This window comes from Penicillium diatomitis (genome assembly GCF_028827545.1).
Source record: "Penicillium diatomitis strain IBT 30728 chromosome Unknown utg000005l_segment0_segment0, whole genome shotgun sequence".
Taxonomy (NCBI): domain Eukaryota; kingdom Fungi; phylum Ascomycota; class Eurotiomycetes; order Eurotiales; family Aspergillaceae; genus Penicillium; species Penicillium diatomitis.
In genome coordinates this window covers 3,080,680-3,096,933 of record NW_026623177.1, presented here as the reverse complement: position 1 = coordinate 3,096,933, position 16,254 = coordinate 3,080,680, and the positions used below count along the sequence as shown (strand labels likewise).

Here is a 16,254-nt window from a genome sequence, read left to right as displayed (position 1 = left end):
ACCGCGTTTGTCCTAAAATGGGCCCTCAGGCCTCTGTTGTGCGGACGACTCGACTACCTGTGTGTCGGAGATGTTCTTCGATTTGCCCTGCAATAAGCGGCGTCAAAGGCTTTGAGAAAATTCTCGAACAGTTTTTCCATATTACATTGACTCAAAATCTCAGTTTTGAGCTACCGGGAAGTATGTACGTGGTAGCTTCAACGTAAAAGACAAGAAAGGAAATGGAAGTAGATACAGAAAAAGGTCAGACTGCGATCGCGCAGATATCCCTACAACGCCTGCTTGATGCAACTAAAGGTCCCCCCCACCGCTCAAAATTCTCAAGAACGCCGCCACGATTAACTGTACATGCAATCAAGATGGATTAAGAAATTAGGAAGCATTGGACTCGGATTCCTCTGGAATCGTGGCGAACTTGTGAAGCACTTGCTTGAGCACAGGTCGTCGAAGCGGTTTGCTATTTCTTGAATTAGCGACAATATTCGGCATGGTGCAATTACGCCGTGGCCATAGCCTACCTCATAAACATGTCCATGCCGCTGTCAATGCAGTCTTTGATATTGCTCTCTTCGGCAAAGGCACTAAGAGCCACAATAGGGGCGGAATAACCGATTTCACGGATGAGCCGCGTACTCTGAAGGCCGTCGAGATTCGGCATCTGTAATAGTGTAAGCAATTGCTGATCATCAATACCGATGGGAGTCGCGAGATCCTACCTGGATGTCCATGAAGATCAGATCAAATACTGTGCCCTTGTCCATGTTCGCCTTGACCGTGTCGAACGCTTCCTGTCCGTCTTTGACCATGGTCACATCGTACACTTCCTCAAGTGCCAACATTCTATATCTTCGATTAGCGTACGTCGTCAAGAACAATGGTCATCGGAGTATACTCGTACCGTCGCACGACTTCCTGATTCACTTTGTTGTCCTCAGCCACCAGCACACGGATCTTTTTCGTGCCATCTTCTTGGACGTCCAGATCGCCGTTCGCATTGGGTGGAGACGCAGGCGAGTTGGCAGGAACAGTGGGAGTGAAGAAGGGCTGGCTTAAACCGACTAGACGGGGCTGAACTTCAGACTTTTCGAATCCAGGCGCAACAGTCTCGTTCCGCACGGAGTGATTCGATGGGGTCCGGGCCGCATTCGAGAATTCTTCCAACGAGAGCACGCTGGGCGTTCGCGAGCCGGGCGTACTAGGGGCCAGTGTGCTAGGCGCGACTTCCTTGACAAATCTCAAAGGAATGCGCAAAGTGAACTGAGATCCGCGGCCTTCCTGGCTGTCCAAGAGAATCAATCCACCCATAATGCGGGATAGTTGAGCACAAATGCTTAGTCCCAGGCCGGTGCCACCGTATTTGCGATTCAATCCGAGATCACCTTGCACGAATGGGTCAAAGACCCGCCGATGAAGGTGTGCAGGAATACCAGGGCCATTGTCCTCAACTTCGAACTGGAAGACCAGTTGCGGCAGTCGAGCAATCATCGAGATATGATCTTCACTTGACCTCTCGACCGCTTGCAGCTTTTCTGACACGTTCTTGCGGATGGGTGTCGTGTCAAGGAGCATTTGCGGGTTACCGGAACGACTGCCGACAGAGAAATCGATTTCCTCCAATGGGCCGTGTTGTTCGCCTAGGCAGCGGATTCGGACTTCGACGGTTCCTCGCTCGGGCGTGAATTTGAGACTGTTGCTTACCAAATTGATCAAAACTTGGAGAATACGATGTTGATCACCCCAAAGTACCATGTCCATGAGTTTTGTCGGATTTGTGGTGTCGAAACTTGATCGTGGTCGTCCGAGATCGTGATCAGGGGATAGTTGACTTAAAGGACCGGTTTGGACCTCATTGCCCGCAAAGCAATCCACACTGAAGTTGATCTTCTTCTCGCTCACCTGGTTCTGGAAGATGGTGGTCAACTGGGCGCGGACATCGGAGAGACGGAACTCCTTTTCTTCTAATTGAATTGCCTGTTCGATTTGGTTCTTGCTGAAAGTCAAAAGGTCGTTGAGAAGATGCAAAAGTAGGTCACCCGACTGGTACACCACTTGAAGAGACTTTTTGACTCGGCCCAGGTTGTCTTCTCCCATACAGACCGCACACATTCCGAGAATTCCATTCAGTGGCGTTTTCAGCTCGTGAGAGATGTTTGCAATAAACAGGGTTTTGCTTTCATTGGCGGTCTCGGCGGCCAATTTGGCCTTCTCCAACTCCCGGGTCCGCTCGGCCACGCGCTCCTCCAGACGATTATATTGAATGCTCAGCTCGTCGGACATCTCGTTGAAGGTGCTAGTCAACTCAGTGAGTTCATCTCTCACGCAGTGTCGTCTTTCCTTGACACGGGCGGGGATCTGGAACGGTCGGCGAGCGGGATCGCCCGCAACAGTGTTCGCGCTGCTGAGTCGCTTCGCTGGCCGCCGGATCGCTTTGATCCACGCGACCGGCCCAGTTTTCTCGTCGATCTTCCCTTCGAGGCCTTCTGGATCACTGTCGGCGGAATTGAGTCGTTGCGGTGCTTGGCGTGAAGACGGCGGACTTGGCATTTGCAGAATCACAGATCTTCGTGCTGCCTCGCGCAGTCTTCGAATAGGGGCCACGGCGAAATGGGCAAGCAGAGGGACCAACAACAGGATTGCACCGGCAGTACCAAAGAAGCACGCCAGGATGATCTTTCTCAAGCGGTAGACGGGGCTGAACGCCTCAGAATGGGTCTCCTCCACGACGAGAATCCACTGGGTCAGGTTTGTCTGGGGACGAATGATACCCACTGCCACGGAATTGCCTTCCTCGTTCGTTGTCGTCAGTCGACTGAGGGACTTGTTCTCATACGCATACGGCCGATTCATCGCCTCCAGCGCAGCCTTGTAGGAGGACAGACTGAACGAGTCACTGGTGGTCAACTTGCTGTGTCGGGTCTGCTGACCGGGAAGTGGTGTAGGTTCAAAGACATAGTGAACCTGAGAGTCCGCCAACGCTGCCGAGTCGGGTGCAGTGCTCGGTGTCGCGGGCTGTGCATCCTTGGCGAATCGATTTTGGGGGCGTGCGGGGCCGATCAACAGCACTTGTCCAGTCTTTCCGAGGCCATCGCGAGATGCGACGACGTCTTGAATACTTGCGGCGCTTGCCAGGACCCTGATAGTTGTTAGCGTTTTCTACAATATGTTTTGATTCGTGCACGGCAAGAGGGAGAGTATTCCACGCACGTCATGAACCCGAGCAGCTCGGTGTCCGAGGTGTTGTTGACGATCGGTAGCGTGAGAGATACCAACGAGAACGAATCATTGACCCAGAGAGGTCCCAACAGTAGGGCAGTATGCAAGTTCAGCGGGTAGTCGGGAAACGCATACGCTGCGGGGGAAGACGTGCCACCTTTAGTCGAAGATTCCGAATAGGTGATGTTTGGATACAGCGAAGGTGGGAAGACGGTACTTCCCAACTGTACGGCGCTCCCATTTTCGGCGGTCCACGGAAGAGTGATTTTTGGTAAAGAGTCACTCGTGACGTTCAGCAGTCGAGAGCTGCCCTGCTTGCCATCGCGAGAATATAGCATCACCTGATACAAGCTGAGATAGCCCCGGCTTCCCAAGGCGGATTGGAAATCTAGCAGGGAGTCATCCCAATTGCCGCTGGTGGTATTACCATTGATATTGCGTTTGAGGGCAGCTTGGATCAGAATGCGAGTTGAAATCGTTTTGCAGGTGACCTCGAGCACCTCCAGAGTCGAGGCAATCTGACTGGCCTTGATCGATGCGACGAGTTCGAGTCCTTGCGAGCTGACGAAAGACGGTCAGCTTGAGTCTCGACGTTGTAGATAATACGTACGACGGCATCTAGCCCGATGCAGTCTTCGACATCTCGACTTACCCGACTTCGACAACGAACTCATATGTCGTAAACCACTAGCGCCGCGTCAGTCATGTACCCCCAGCATTCCAAGTCGCCTCTCCATTATTTCGGGATATGCCGGTCATGAGATGTGAACAGGCGGGGGGAAAGGCTGTGTAGCATACTGTTGCGATGGCAAGAATGGCGATTCCACTCAAGGTCGTCAAAAGGACGAGCAGCCCAAGCTGCACGGCTATTGGAATCCGCATCCGATCGAATGCACGCCGCGTTTAGGGCATGAATAGAGCGAAAGTAATCAGACGGCAAGGTTGGAGATGTTGACGGACACTGGCGAAGTGTGCCGGGGGAAACGAGGGTGAGGGAGGGCGCACAAGAAGGGCATGCCGTGTCAGAGGGAAAGAAAGCGGAAGGAAATCCGGATCTTTGCTGGGGAAATTCCTCCTGCCATCGTCAGGGCCGACTGCCATACTGCCAAGGCCTGCTGATAGGCTACCGGAGGCGTGGAGATGGGGAACCGTGGGCGGGGCCGTCAGCGTTCTAGACTAGGCGAAATGAAAAGGAACAAGACCAGGTTCGACGAACAACCATCACCACCACATGGATGGGGAGGTCGATTAGACTAGTATGCTTGGTATATCACTCGAGAGTCTAGACAAGGATGTTCCAATCTGTATGATGCATGATTCTTGTCTTCATAGCCTCTGGTCTCTCCGGGTATCCGCCAGCAGTCAGACTGATATTCGCCTACTGACCGTGACAACATTTTCAACTACTGTAGTATTCGGGTAGATCCGCGGGGCTACCGTTTGAAAACTTCCAATTTGGTCTATCCACTGTAACACTAACCATTGTTGGTAACCTGGTACGGTTACCCAGCATGATACGGACTGCGTACTGTAAAGAATGTACAAATTGTACATCAAGCGTACCCGGCGGAACTCGAGCATGGCACTCCTTCAATGACACTACAACATTATACTTGCAGTTCGGCACAACCTGAGGATCATCAACGGCCACAGAAGTATATAGTTCTGTGCATCCTGTACTGAACTGGAATTGCCCCGTGGCCCATGGTCCAGCATGTTGTGCTTAACAAATCTCGGATAGATATTTCAAATGACATACTGCTTTACCACTCCCCCGCATCCATACTGTCTCGAAAGATCGGTTGTTCTATCTTTTTGGGGAAGTGGCCACATCCAGTGCCATGGAGCGATTATTCAGGGCGTAGGATAGGAGATCTTTTTGGCTTTCCAGGACAAACTACTACCACTGTCTGGTGACTGATCTGTCTGGCCGACCACATAGTTGAATAGGACCTAAAGCTAACATCAACCTTATCATGGATGGAATCGATTTAGAATCGATGATTCGATGCTGACCGCATTACGGTACAGTGACAGTATTGGGCCCGTGACTACAAAAGCGGTATCAAATTATCAATGTATTTACTATACTTCATAACCTCATACGGACCGATTTGACTTGAATCAGGGAACAAGGATATGCCGCGATTCCACGCCTGCGCAACATGACACCAGCACATTTCAGATTGAGCCCCCTCAGAGGCAGGCAAGCGTTGCCGAGCCAGTAGTTTCACGTCTCTAGAGTCATATCTATTGAGCTAGTCTGTGCGGTCCCCTGTTCGGTAATCGGTTCATGCTCACTTTCACCGTTTCACGGTATACACGGGCAACAGTACATGGCAACTTCATGTTTATTGTTTACGGTTGCTTCGCAGAAATGTAATTCGTGTCATTCCCCGGCGGGGCATGCAGCTCAGTCTTTAGTTGGAAAGGTGTATGGTAGGTGTTCGGAGACCTGATTCTATCTCTGCTTGATGACCAGCTACTCCCACAACACCAGATTGCCAACTGATCATCCTCATCATCTCCGGACGAGTGTTTTGTTTCGCGCCCGTGGAACTCGAACTCGGCAATGGACTGTAGGAGGGTCCTCCGTTTTGGAAGGACTAAAATTAACGGGAGTCCTCTTTCTGTTTATTCCTGGGCTGCTCAGGGCTTGGCGGCGGCCCCTAAAATTGTCTGCACCAATTGTGAGTGGGAGATTGTTGACCGCAGGCGCCACAATGTGGGTGCTGTCATCGCTGCCGTGACATCATCGCTTTCATCCCAAGCGATGAGCTTCGATCCCGCTGAGCGTGTCTCAGTTATCGCTTCGAGGGTACCCACGAGTCACCTCCTTTCTTGTTAAAAAACAATGTTCAGGAGACGGAATTAACACGACTGTTCAGTACGCAGGGCCTGTCTTATGTGAATATCAATATTTGTAGCTCAAGAGGTCATAGGAGGACAGTTCTGTTCCAAATGGCCTGCGCGCTGGAGACCGCGGGACCAAGTTGTAGTAGATATGGAGTTCGCATACGTTTTGAGTACTAGTCCGAGCATAAAACCAAGCATGCCGAGAAAGGAAAGTGTCAAGATATGCCCCCTTTTTTACAAAGAGTCCTTCTAGTATAATCAAAGGCCAGTCTTGATCAATTTAAGCTTTGATATGGTTCCGACCAGATTCTTCCAAAGAAACCCTCGCTTTTATACAGGTAGGTCCATACCTGATCTGCAGGATTGATACATCTCCCAGCACAATGGAAACTTCAAATCCTCCAAAGCCGCGGGACCCATCCAGACCCCAGTAGGATTGAGTTTGTTTCTGTGAAACTCCAATTGAAGATGAACTACACTGTCTCCAGAGATCTTCGCTCTGGGTCGCAGATCGTGGAGAGAGACGAGCGATTCTGTGCAGATCGGCTTGAGTCCACATCTGGTGGAAACTTCCGAACGGACTGAGGGCGAAAGGCGACGATCGTCACATGGCTGGCCCGAACACTGTCGCAACTTTTTTTCGGATCAAAGTCCTCGTCTGAAGTTCTGCACTAGTGGAGAAGACTGGGGGCATTACTTGCTTACTCTGAGATCCTCTGGTGAAATGATTCGCTTTTGAAAACTAGAACAGAGAGGCGAAAGACTAATCGATCCGTAAGTCTAGCCAGCCCCCGGCCCTACCTCCACGTAACTTATGTGGAGGCTACTACGAGTATGGTAAAGTCTAGACCCTGGACCCTTACAGCCTCCAGAAAGTGCATGCAAGCGTAACTAGAGCAGAGCCTGGAAGCTAGCAACATTTTGCCCCTGCCCTTTCTGAGCCAAGATACAGATGGCTACGTTGCATGGCTGAATTTATGACGGGCCAACGTTCTATGACGGGCTAAACGCGCAGACCTTGTTTGAGGACTGATGCCGATGTATGTCCGAATGGTCTATGCTGCGGCCACACCCATGTCAAGTAGACGTGACGGCCGTTTCCAGCTCATTTCGCTTCACGTGGCGTCTAGGCCCTGCGCCATGGAAACTGTGTATTCGACACGTGTTTTGGCGGAATTCTTTTAGTGGCGAGACTGTGTTATTGGGCCGGTAGAGAGTCGAATGACACCTTACTCCATGTATCTCTGCATTCAAGATTACGGTTGAATGCAATGACGAGCCGTTCAATTTAAAGCTACACTCTCACAGAGGCGCTATTGAAGGTTGGTGTTCAAGGGTTGACATCGTCACCGAATACGGGGCCATACCATATTACCATACTATACTGTCCTGTACAGTACGTCTCGTGAGGCCCACTCACCCAGAGCCAACCCAGCCTCAGACAATGCAGAGCTAATTCTACGTCATTCTACCCGGTGGAACAAGCCACCATTTCGGCTCGAGGCTGTCGCAAAGGTGGACCCGAACATCGAGCCCCGCCGAGCCGGAACTGGGAGTCTGGACTCTGGAACCACACATGGTGGAACTTTGAAGAGTTGTCTGTAGTGCCTGAGGCACCCTAAAATCATCGGCCATACTATGATTTCGGCCGAAATCGGCATTGATCAAAGACAGCAAGGTAATTTATATATAAAAATCATACTGTATCACGGGTAAGGGCACCGATACGGTGTGAAGCACCCGGAAATCGTATGTCCCCGTACATCATCGTTTGTCAGTGTGGAGGTTACTGGTAAATTTTTGAAGTCATTCAACGTAAAAGACAAGATAAATCCAGATTGGGGGTATCCGTAATGTTTTCTATGCACAGACAAATATGTCGCACTATAAGTAGTAGGCAGCGTTTGTGTATCACCCGATTCCATGCAATGCATTCCATCGTTTCGAAATCACCGCTTGCGCGTAGTCTTCTTCTTCTTCTTTTTCTTCTTCTGGTCACCATCACCTGAGCTCGCCGGCACATTGCGAATGGGCCACTTCTTCAGATGCTCTTTTTCAAACGCATCTTTCTCCCGCCGATACAGCGCCATGGTAGCCCGGGCATCCTCCACAGATGAGTGAGCTCCATCTTGGATCTTCAACCCCAAGAAGTGCTCAGCAAGCATCTTCAGCCGAGGGGAACCTCCACCTGCAATCTTGCGGTATTCGGCGTGTTTGCTGGTATCGCGGATGTCGCGTTTAGGATGACTGAGGAGCAGAGCGTCCAAATCATTACTCAATGCGTGGCCCACCAGGATTCGTCCGTTCATGATCTCGCCGACTTCCTTTTGTACTTCCTCCAGTGTGCGAGCTTCAACCATGTGCTTGGGCGCGATACCACTGACGTGGGTCCGCCAATCGGTGACCATTTCTTTTGGTCGAACATAAGAATCGTAGATTTGATCGCCGTTAAAGTTGACAATACTGACGCGCGCAAGGACGGAGTCGTTGTCGGGGTTGGGACCCACACCCACCATTTCGCAGTCCATGGCAATGTATTTTCCAAGCTCCGCACTGTATCAACAACGAAGAATACAAAATAAGCACCGTCCTCATGTGAAAGAGTATTTGTTTGTCCAAATTAAGGGGAACTCACGTGGCAGAGCGTCCCTCATTGACCTTTGCATTTCGCGACACCGTCACGGGAGCGGCAGATGTGTTGGTGCTGGATCTTCTGCGTGCTGCTGAGGGCTCAGAAGACCCTGTGCCACCAGTTGCAGAACAGTCTGCCATCTTGCGTTTCTTGAGTGGTGTCTTGCTCGGTTGTGTTTTCGAGGATACTTTGTGGGGATGGTCGGCGATTTTGCGCTTCTTCGGGGCCGCGGATGAGTCGCGATCTGCAATCTTCCGCTTCGTAATTGCTGTTGTTGATGCTGCACCGCTTTGCTTGAGTGTGGCTTGTAGTGTCTTCCAGTTACTGGAAAGGTTTGACGCATCCATTGCAAATGTGACTGGTTCGAAGACCTTTATTGCATGTTGTGACTTGACAAGAGTCTCGCGATAAAGAGAAACGATATCCATGGTACTTTTTTTTTTCTGTCGGCAGAAAACTCACCCGTGAGACACCGCCCGACGAGAACATGAATCTTGCCGGATCAGGCAATTAGTTGCTGGTTTGTGATTCTGAGACATGCTTGTAAGGGCAGGAGCAGTAGTAGTAAGAAGAGTGTGCTCTTGTTTTCGCCAAGTGAATTATTGTACATAGCCTGCATTTCAGGTCAATCGGTATACGTGAGTATCAACCAAAAATCTCTATTTGAACCAAGATTTCTCCCAAATATTTGATTCTGCTATTTTGGGTAGAAAAAGGTAAGAAAAACATTTTTGCGACTCAACGGACAGGCCCATTTTGTCTTGCGTGAAAATGATGTAGAGATCCTCGACGCAATAAGAGTCTGCGTCATTGCTTCGCATTTCGAAGAAGACGGTGGACATCTGAAACGAGGTACAGGCTGCCGGCAATGACTATCGGCCCACTCTGAGAGACTTCGCTAGCCCATTGCATTGCGGAAAGCAGGTCCCCTTCGAAGCTCTTCATCTGTCCAATGTCAGAGATTGAGCTCATAGTTGAGGCGAGATCAGTAGACTTCGTAGGCATCACCCAAGGCATACCATCCACGGGCCCAAACTCGGCCGTTGCAACATTGTCACCAGGATGGATAAGTGAGCAGAAAACACCAGCCAAGTCTTTGCCACTTGAAGCGGCAATAACCCACGTGACGGGCTGTGAGTTCGCGCGAAGCTTGCGATCAACGTACCGACCAAGCACGGCAGCAGATTGTGGATTATGAGCACCATCCAGGAGAACAGGTTGTGAACGGGAGATGAGGGGTTCAAGAACCACATTCTCCAAGCGTCCCGGCCATCTGACTTTCGCAAGAAGAGGTAAAAGCCGAAGCGGATCTGTCTGGGGACGGATCTGCGCCAGCGCAATATTCAAGGCTGATGCAGCGAGACACATGTTCTCTTCTTGGTGAGGCTCCAAGTCCCAAGCTTTGAGTAGCTCTGCAAAAGCTGGAGCGTGTTCCTTAGCTTTGTCCGGTGACACAAAAGACGCATCGATACCAAGATCTTGTACAATATTTGATAATGTCTCAATGACGCCCTTTTCATTGGTACTGTCAATCACACAAGGCACGCCTGGTTTCAGGATACCTCCTTTCTCCCGAGCGATCTCCTCTATGGTCGATCCCAAAAAGGCCTGATGGTCCATTCCAATTTTTGCAATCACCGAGACCAGGACGTGCTTCAAGACATTGGTGGCATCAAGACGGCCACCCATTCCCACTTCCACGACTCCGACTTCGACGCGCTCATGGTTGAAGATCTCAAAGGCAGTGGCCGTCAACAATTCGAACTCGGATGCACCGATGCCAAGCTTTTCATCCCGTTGCCTGACTTGTGACTCGATCCGGCGAAAGAGGGACTCTTGGACCACTCGTTCATTAATGGTGATACAGTCCCATTTATCAATGAGGTGCGGTGAGGTAAAGCGACCGCATCGGACACCTTCCGCGGAAAGCAAATAAGAGAGGTAGGCACTGATTGAGCCTTTGCCATTGGTACCAGCGACGTGAATAGCTGACCATGTCAGCGGAGTTTGCTGAACCAGTCGCGCAATGCGGCCTAATCCTAGCTCAATCATTGCTCCAGATGCACAATTGAGTCGAAGATTATAGACATGACCCTTGAAGTCATCGGTGAGTTGACCATGATAATCGACAGTCCGTCTTATCAGCACTCCGGCATTGCTGGGTGGAGTCTCCGTTAAGTTTCCCGCATGCCATCTGTCGGGTAATCTGAAGGGCGCTCGCACGTGACCAGCGATCCGATTACCAGACGGGACAGGGCGGTATAGATGAGTAAGTTCGCTAGAGGTCACTGGTAACTTATGTACCTGCCATTCATACTGCTACATGTAGGGAGCTTTAACTGGCTTAAAGAGCTCGCCAAAAGCCTTCTTACCTTACCAGGCGAGTCGTATTAATTTGCAGCCTGTCGATTGGGCAGGGCCCGCCTGCCTGATACACATTACCTACAATGTCCGTCTCAACGAGGGAATGAGATGCTGTCGGTCTGATCGCAGGGCCCAGTGCATCCTGTACAGAAATTGAAGCCTACAGAGGAGCATCTCTGCGAGCGGACCTAGACCCCGTAGTGATATATTTGGGGGGGGGGGGAGAAGCTGCAATCAATTCTCCAAAAACGCATGCTAAAATCGCCATGGGTATTCCGTGAAAATTCATAGAGACGGATAAGAAATGACAACTTGAAGCTGGGAAAGGACTGCTCAAGACCAACAAGAATCCCACAATTGAAATACAGCCAGTATCGAGCCAGGCTTTCACCAGACCGAAGGAAGATGGGCAGGTCATCCGAGAGACATAGACAGCGAAGAACACGAATCCCGGCTCCTAACAGACATGGAGGATGACCTGCAGACATCATTGCTAGGCATATTGTCGCTCAACATTTCGAGGTCTAGTCATAAGCGCTGGAGGGATGGGGTTGACGCCCCGGTATAGGTGCGCCTCCTGGGATCCCGGGCGAGGTGGAGGTGGAGGTGGAGGCGGAGGCGGAGGGTGAGTAAAACCTCCCGGATGGTAGCCATACGGGTGGGCAGGGGGACGAGGAGGTATACTCGGCGGAACGGGAGACGGACTTCCAACAGTGAGTCGACCAAACTCATCCACAAGTTGTGGACTTTGGTAGCGATATCCTCCAGGGTGGAGAGGAGGCGTTGGGTTCGCGTAGCCTAGACCACGGGTTGGGTCACCGGGGAGGCAGACGAGGGATGCGTGAAGGGTACGCTGAATATCTTCGAAGATGACTTCCATCGGTAGAATGTAGGTTATATTGGTTTGTGCTGACCAAGCCAGGACGTGGCCACAGACGCGGCCGGTAGACCTATCAAAAACCCAAGCACCTGAGTCACCGGGGGCTGAGAACGAATGTTAGCGGGTGCCTTTCAATAAGAATTTACTCCATACACGTTGAAGTCATCTTGCGCCTTTCGTTGCTCGTAGTAATTATCGAGAGCAATGGTTTTGGATTACACTGCCAGCCTAACATGGTAACGATGGAAGACACGGTGGGCATGAAGGGCGTGAAGAGTTTAAGAAAGCGAAAACGCGACTTGTCAGTCGCAAAGAAATCAATCACAACCAGGGTATCTAACTAAAATATCGCGTGAAAAACAAAATGGATCTGCTGAATGGCGCCGCTTACCTCCAAAATTTCCGCTCACAGAGAAGCTTGTTGAGAACGAATGGCGGCCATGAAGCTTGACCAGTGTCATGGCCTTGGATATCTGCCCGGTCTGCAAACCACTGGTGCGACCGCAACATTGGACCAGCATACCGCCCAACTCCTCGATACGGGCGACCTGGTTGAGAAAGATCGGGGGTGGGGGGCTCCGACCAAACCCCGCTCGACCTGGAAGAAACGGCGTGGTGTCCACAACGATATTGCGGGCATCCATGCGAGTGTCATCAACTTTGATAAGGGCCCAGTCAATCTCATGCTTCATGCCCTTACGCGTCCACCGACGGAGACCCGAAGAGGCATGGATGTAGCCAAGGGAATGAGACGCGAGATGTTCGTCATCACGATCCTCAGCTGATGGAAAGAAGTCGTCGTGGACGTCATCAAGAGCTGGTTGGGTGACCATCAAACGAGGTTCTTCTCCCGGTTCAACGCCAGCAGTATCACCGACTGAGGCCGCATCATCGTCAAAGTCATCGTCGTCGACACCCTCCAAAGATTCATCATCGGAGGAATCGTCTTCGGACAGCCAATATTCGTCGACCTCACTCTCGTCGGGGTGAGAGAGGGAGTCATCATCTTCCGAGCCTGATATCTCGAGGTCTGCATTGGCTTCGGAGGGCTCATCATCGCGCCAGGGATACATGAATTCTTGACTGCTGACACCAGAGGCCGTTCGCAACGTGTCTTGGGGTCGGCCGGCGGAGCGCAAAGGAGCCTCAGGTCCATTACCCCCAGGCTCGTCATCGTCACTTGGCACCTCAAGCATATGGTGAACTGTAAGACCATAAGGATGACCATCGACGAGAACAGCACCTCCGTAAGATACAGGAGGCAAGTGCTCTTCGTTCTGGAAAGCGCCGATTGATGCACCACAAAGCGGCCTTTGTTGATAGCAAGGATTCAATTCACGCTGGCGAAACGGCGTTTGAATCGATGTGTTGGGACGGGTCTTGGCGGGCTGTCGCTTGGTGCGAGGAACTTTTGATCTTTCAATGTCTCCACGGAGAACAATGAGGTCCCAGTCTTCATGGTCAACGGGGAAATGCTTCTTCAAGGCAGACCGAACTTTCTTGACACTTGCGCACGTTACACAGATTGTGGTTTTGGCGCTTTCAATGGTTTCACCGGTCATCATGAGGTTCACCCCGCAGGACTCGTCCGATTCTTTGAGAATCTTCTGCAGAAGCCGGCTGAGGCGAGGCATGATCTGAAAGTTCCATTCTTGCAGATGCTCATCGGGTATTTCCAGGTGTGGAAGACGTTTTATAGTTCGTTTTCTGGCAGGTCTTTCGATCACATTGGGCTCGGAACGCACTTGCCATTGGGAATCTGGAAGTAACGGTAGATCTTTCTCCAGGTTGAGCGGCTCATTGTGGAATGAAAGGGGTTCAGCGACCTGCGCGCTAGGAGCGAGTTCCGAACATGGAACGAGTGCCAAAGGCAGAGAATCATCGAGCTCTTCCGGGGGTGGAGCCGCGAAGATGTCGATGCGGGTGCACGCCCAAAGAACTTTGCAAATGGTGTAAAGGAAGTTCATGGAGAACGAGAAGGTGCCTTCAGGATCTGACTGTTCAAGAACAGGGTAGTGGTATACCTGAGGCACACGAAGGGTGAGGTCGGTCATAGGTTGGGTGGAGAGATGGAAATTAGGAGCATCAAGACAAAGCTGGACGGCCTGCAAGTACGCCGTCCCGCACTTTGCACCAAGCTTTTTGACATACAGATCTTCAATCCGACGCTTGAACCAGGAGCGATCGTACTTCTCTTTCCAAAGTCGACCGATAGGGGCCCACAACCCAATCTCCAGTAGGACAAGGCCCAGAGAGTAAAGATCGTATGCCCAAGCAGCGTCGTCTTCAATTGATCGCTTGTCGTCAGGATGGCGGTACATTGCCGTTGACAGCAGCTCAGGTGTTGGCCCGTCAGCAGAGAAGCGCGCTGGTGAGGTGAGGTAGGGTCGCCGCATGTCTGGGGCCAGGCCACCAGCGTCATGGCTAGCATCGGCTCGGCCAGGGAAGAAAATGATATTGTTGCTGTTGATATTACCATGCACGACATTCTGACTCCTCATATGCAAGACAGACATCATGAGATCATATGCAAGTCGAAAACGTGTCTCCAGATTGGGCATTCGCTTCTCCCGAAAGTCCTCTGACGAGGGAAGAAGGGCTTCTAGGGACATTGGTTTCAGTTCCTTCAACAGGTCACTGGGGTTTAGCAAAAAAGGGAAATAATCCACGGGCATTTGATAGAGGAAAGCATAACGGGCGTTAGAATCGTCAGCGCAGTAACCCAGAAATCTCAAAAGACCCAGATGTCCAACCCTGGAATTTTGAAGTAGAAGATCAAGAGAGTTCTGCAACGTCTCCAGCCGAGAAGTCTTCGCGCTTGGCTGGGGAGCAACCATCATCGGCATAAACTCCACCAACACAGACACATGCGGATCGGTCACAGAGTCTCGAAGCAATGCACACGACGACGTTTGCAGGCGACCGATCATGCGGGAGTTGGTTGAGACTGCGACAGATGCGTATGGAGGTGGGCTATTATCATGGGTCGCGCCAAATAGTTGTAGAGCAGAGCGCTCAATAAGCAGGGCTTGGGACTGGCCATTTTTCGAAGTCAAAGATGTAGGGAAAAACGCGTCATATCCCGGCTTTGAAGCCCTTGCCTTTTCGTTCGAATCAGAGTAGGTCCTGTATGGAGTGTCGTGGGCTGGGAGAGGATGCGTCTTGGATCGACGCCCACTCATGCTGTGTTTGCTCGATGATATACTAGACGCCATCGTGCGGCGTGAGGTAGACAGCTCATAGAGTGTGTCAATGCACGAGGTGAGGTCATTCAAAATTGTCTGAGAGCGACGAACATCATCCTCCGTCCACTGCGTTTTAAGAGGCCGGCCGCCTAATGCGTCTTTCGTGGGCAGATCAACCTTATGTTCCTTCGAGGTCATCGGTGGATCTATGTGCTGAATACGCTCGGCATCGTTCAACAAGCCCTGGATCGTGGACATGACGCTTTCCACGACATCGCTGAATCCGGCAGCGGTCAACGACTCATCGATGTCGTTTGGCTGAGCGGCGCTGGCGTCGCTCCAATCCAGCCCCCATGATAGCAATCGGTCTCGTTGTTTCTGAAAGCTTTCGTGCAGGGCGACCAGCTCTGGGTCGTCGAGAGCTTTAGATGCGGTCGTAATGCTCTCACACGAAGTTTTGGTGTCCGTATAGAGCTTCGTCAGGCGACGCTGGAGGAATCCGCTTCCTCCATGGCGCATCACGGACATCTTGACGATAGCGTTTCGATAAGGACCGAGAGGATAGCGGGGCTCAAGTTGATGGCATGGAGGTGACAGTCACTGTGAGTATCACCGACCTCATTCCCTACACATCGTGAGAGAATTTGGATGAATTGTAGGCGTTGGAGGCCATGTAGCGCAGACTGATGTCGAGAAAACTCCAGATTCAATGGATGCCCGGTCGACGGTCGATACGACCGTCGTGAACGGACTACGGACTAGCCATCTGCCATTATTCTACTGCGGGCAAGTCAGCAGAGTCCATGGGAATCCTGTTGCCTAACCAATCACCCTTGAGGATGTGCGCTAAGTGGATCACGTGGCAGGCATCTCAATTCGACGGATCAAGCAAAGTTACGGGTAATACGAATACCAATTGTCAGGCAGCAGCATTAGTTGAAGGATTTACAGAAGTAAACACTAGGGAGATCCCCCGTCATTGCGGGCGTGCATGTGAAAGCTTCGCGGGATACAGGACAATCATGTCTTCGAAATGGCATCATGGTATCATTGGAAATAGTCAAAAGAGAGTACAGCCAAGCCATCACTCTGGTCCGGCTGCGGGTCCTCTGTTCCGGCATCAA

The 16,254-nt window shown here is 51.3% G+C and overlaps 4 protein-coding genes across 4 annotated transcripts; all 4 read right to left on the bottom strand.

Moving 5' to 3' along the window:
* Window positions 1–372: 372 nt before the first annotated feature.
* On the bottom strand, window positions 373–4,095 carry tcsB (putative sensor histidine kinase/response regulator TcsB/Sln1; the record flags this gene model as incomplete). Its single annotated transcript, XM_056935093.1, has 7 exons — window positions 373–457; window positions 519–658; window positions 717–840; window positions 899–3,133; window positions 3,205–3,774; window positions 3,866–3,900; window positions 4,012–4,095. 7 exons carry the CDS (start codon window positions 4,093–4,095, stop codon window positions 373–375), a joined length of 3,273 nt encoding a protein of 1,090 aa, XP_056790287.1.
* Window positions 4,096–8,018: 3,923 nt separating this feature from the next.
* rex4 (putative 3'-5' exonuclease) lies at window positions 8,019–9,048 on the bottom strand (the record flags this gene model as incomplete). Its single annotated transcript, XM_056935092.1, has 2 exons — window positions 8,019–8,622; window positions 8,705–9,048. The coding sequence occupies 2 exons, from the start codon at window positions 9,046–9,048 to the stop codon at window positions 8,019–8,021; spliced, it is 948 nt and encodes a 315-aa protein (XP_056790286.1).
* Window positions 9,049–9,508: 460 nt separating this feature from the next.
* Window positions 9,509–10,753, bottom strand: N7539_005489 (dihydrofolate synthase; the record flags this gene model as incomplete). The annotated part of the gene is made up of 1 exon (XM_056935091.1): window positions 9,509–10,753. One exon carries the CDS (start codon window positions 10,751–10,753, stop codon window positions 9,509–9,511), a length of 1,245 nt encoding a protein of 414 aa, XP_056790285.1.
* An 805-nt stretch (window positions 10,754–11,558) lies between these two features.
* On the bottom strand, window positions 11,559–15,658 carry N7539_005488 (uncharacterized protein; the record flags this gene model as incomplete). The annotated part of the gene is made up of 2 exons (XM_056935090.1): window positions 11,559–12,049; window positions 12,337–15,658. 2 exons carry the CDS (start codon window positions 15,656–15,658, stop codon window positions 11,559–11,561), a joined length of 3,813 nt encoding a protein of 1,270 aa, XP_056790284.1.
* Window positions 15,659–16,254: the final 596 nt, after the last annotated feature.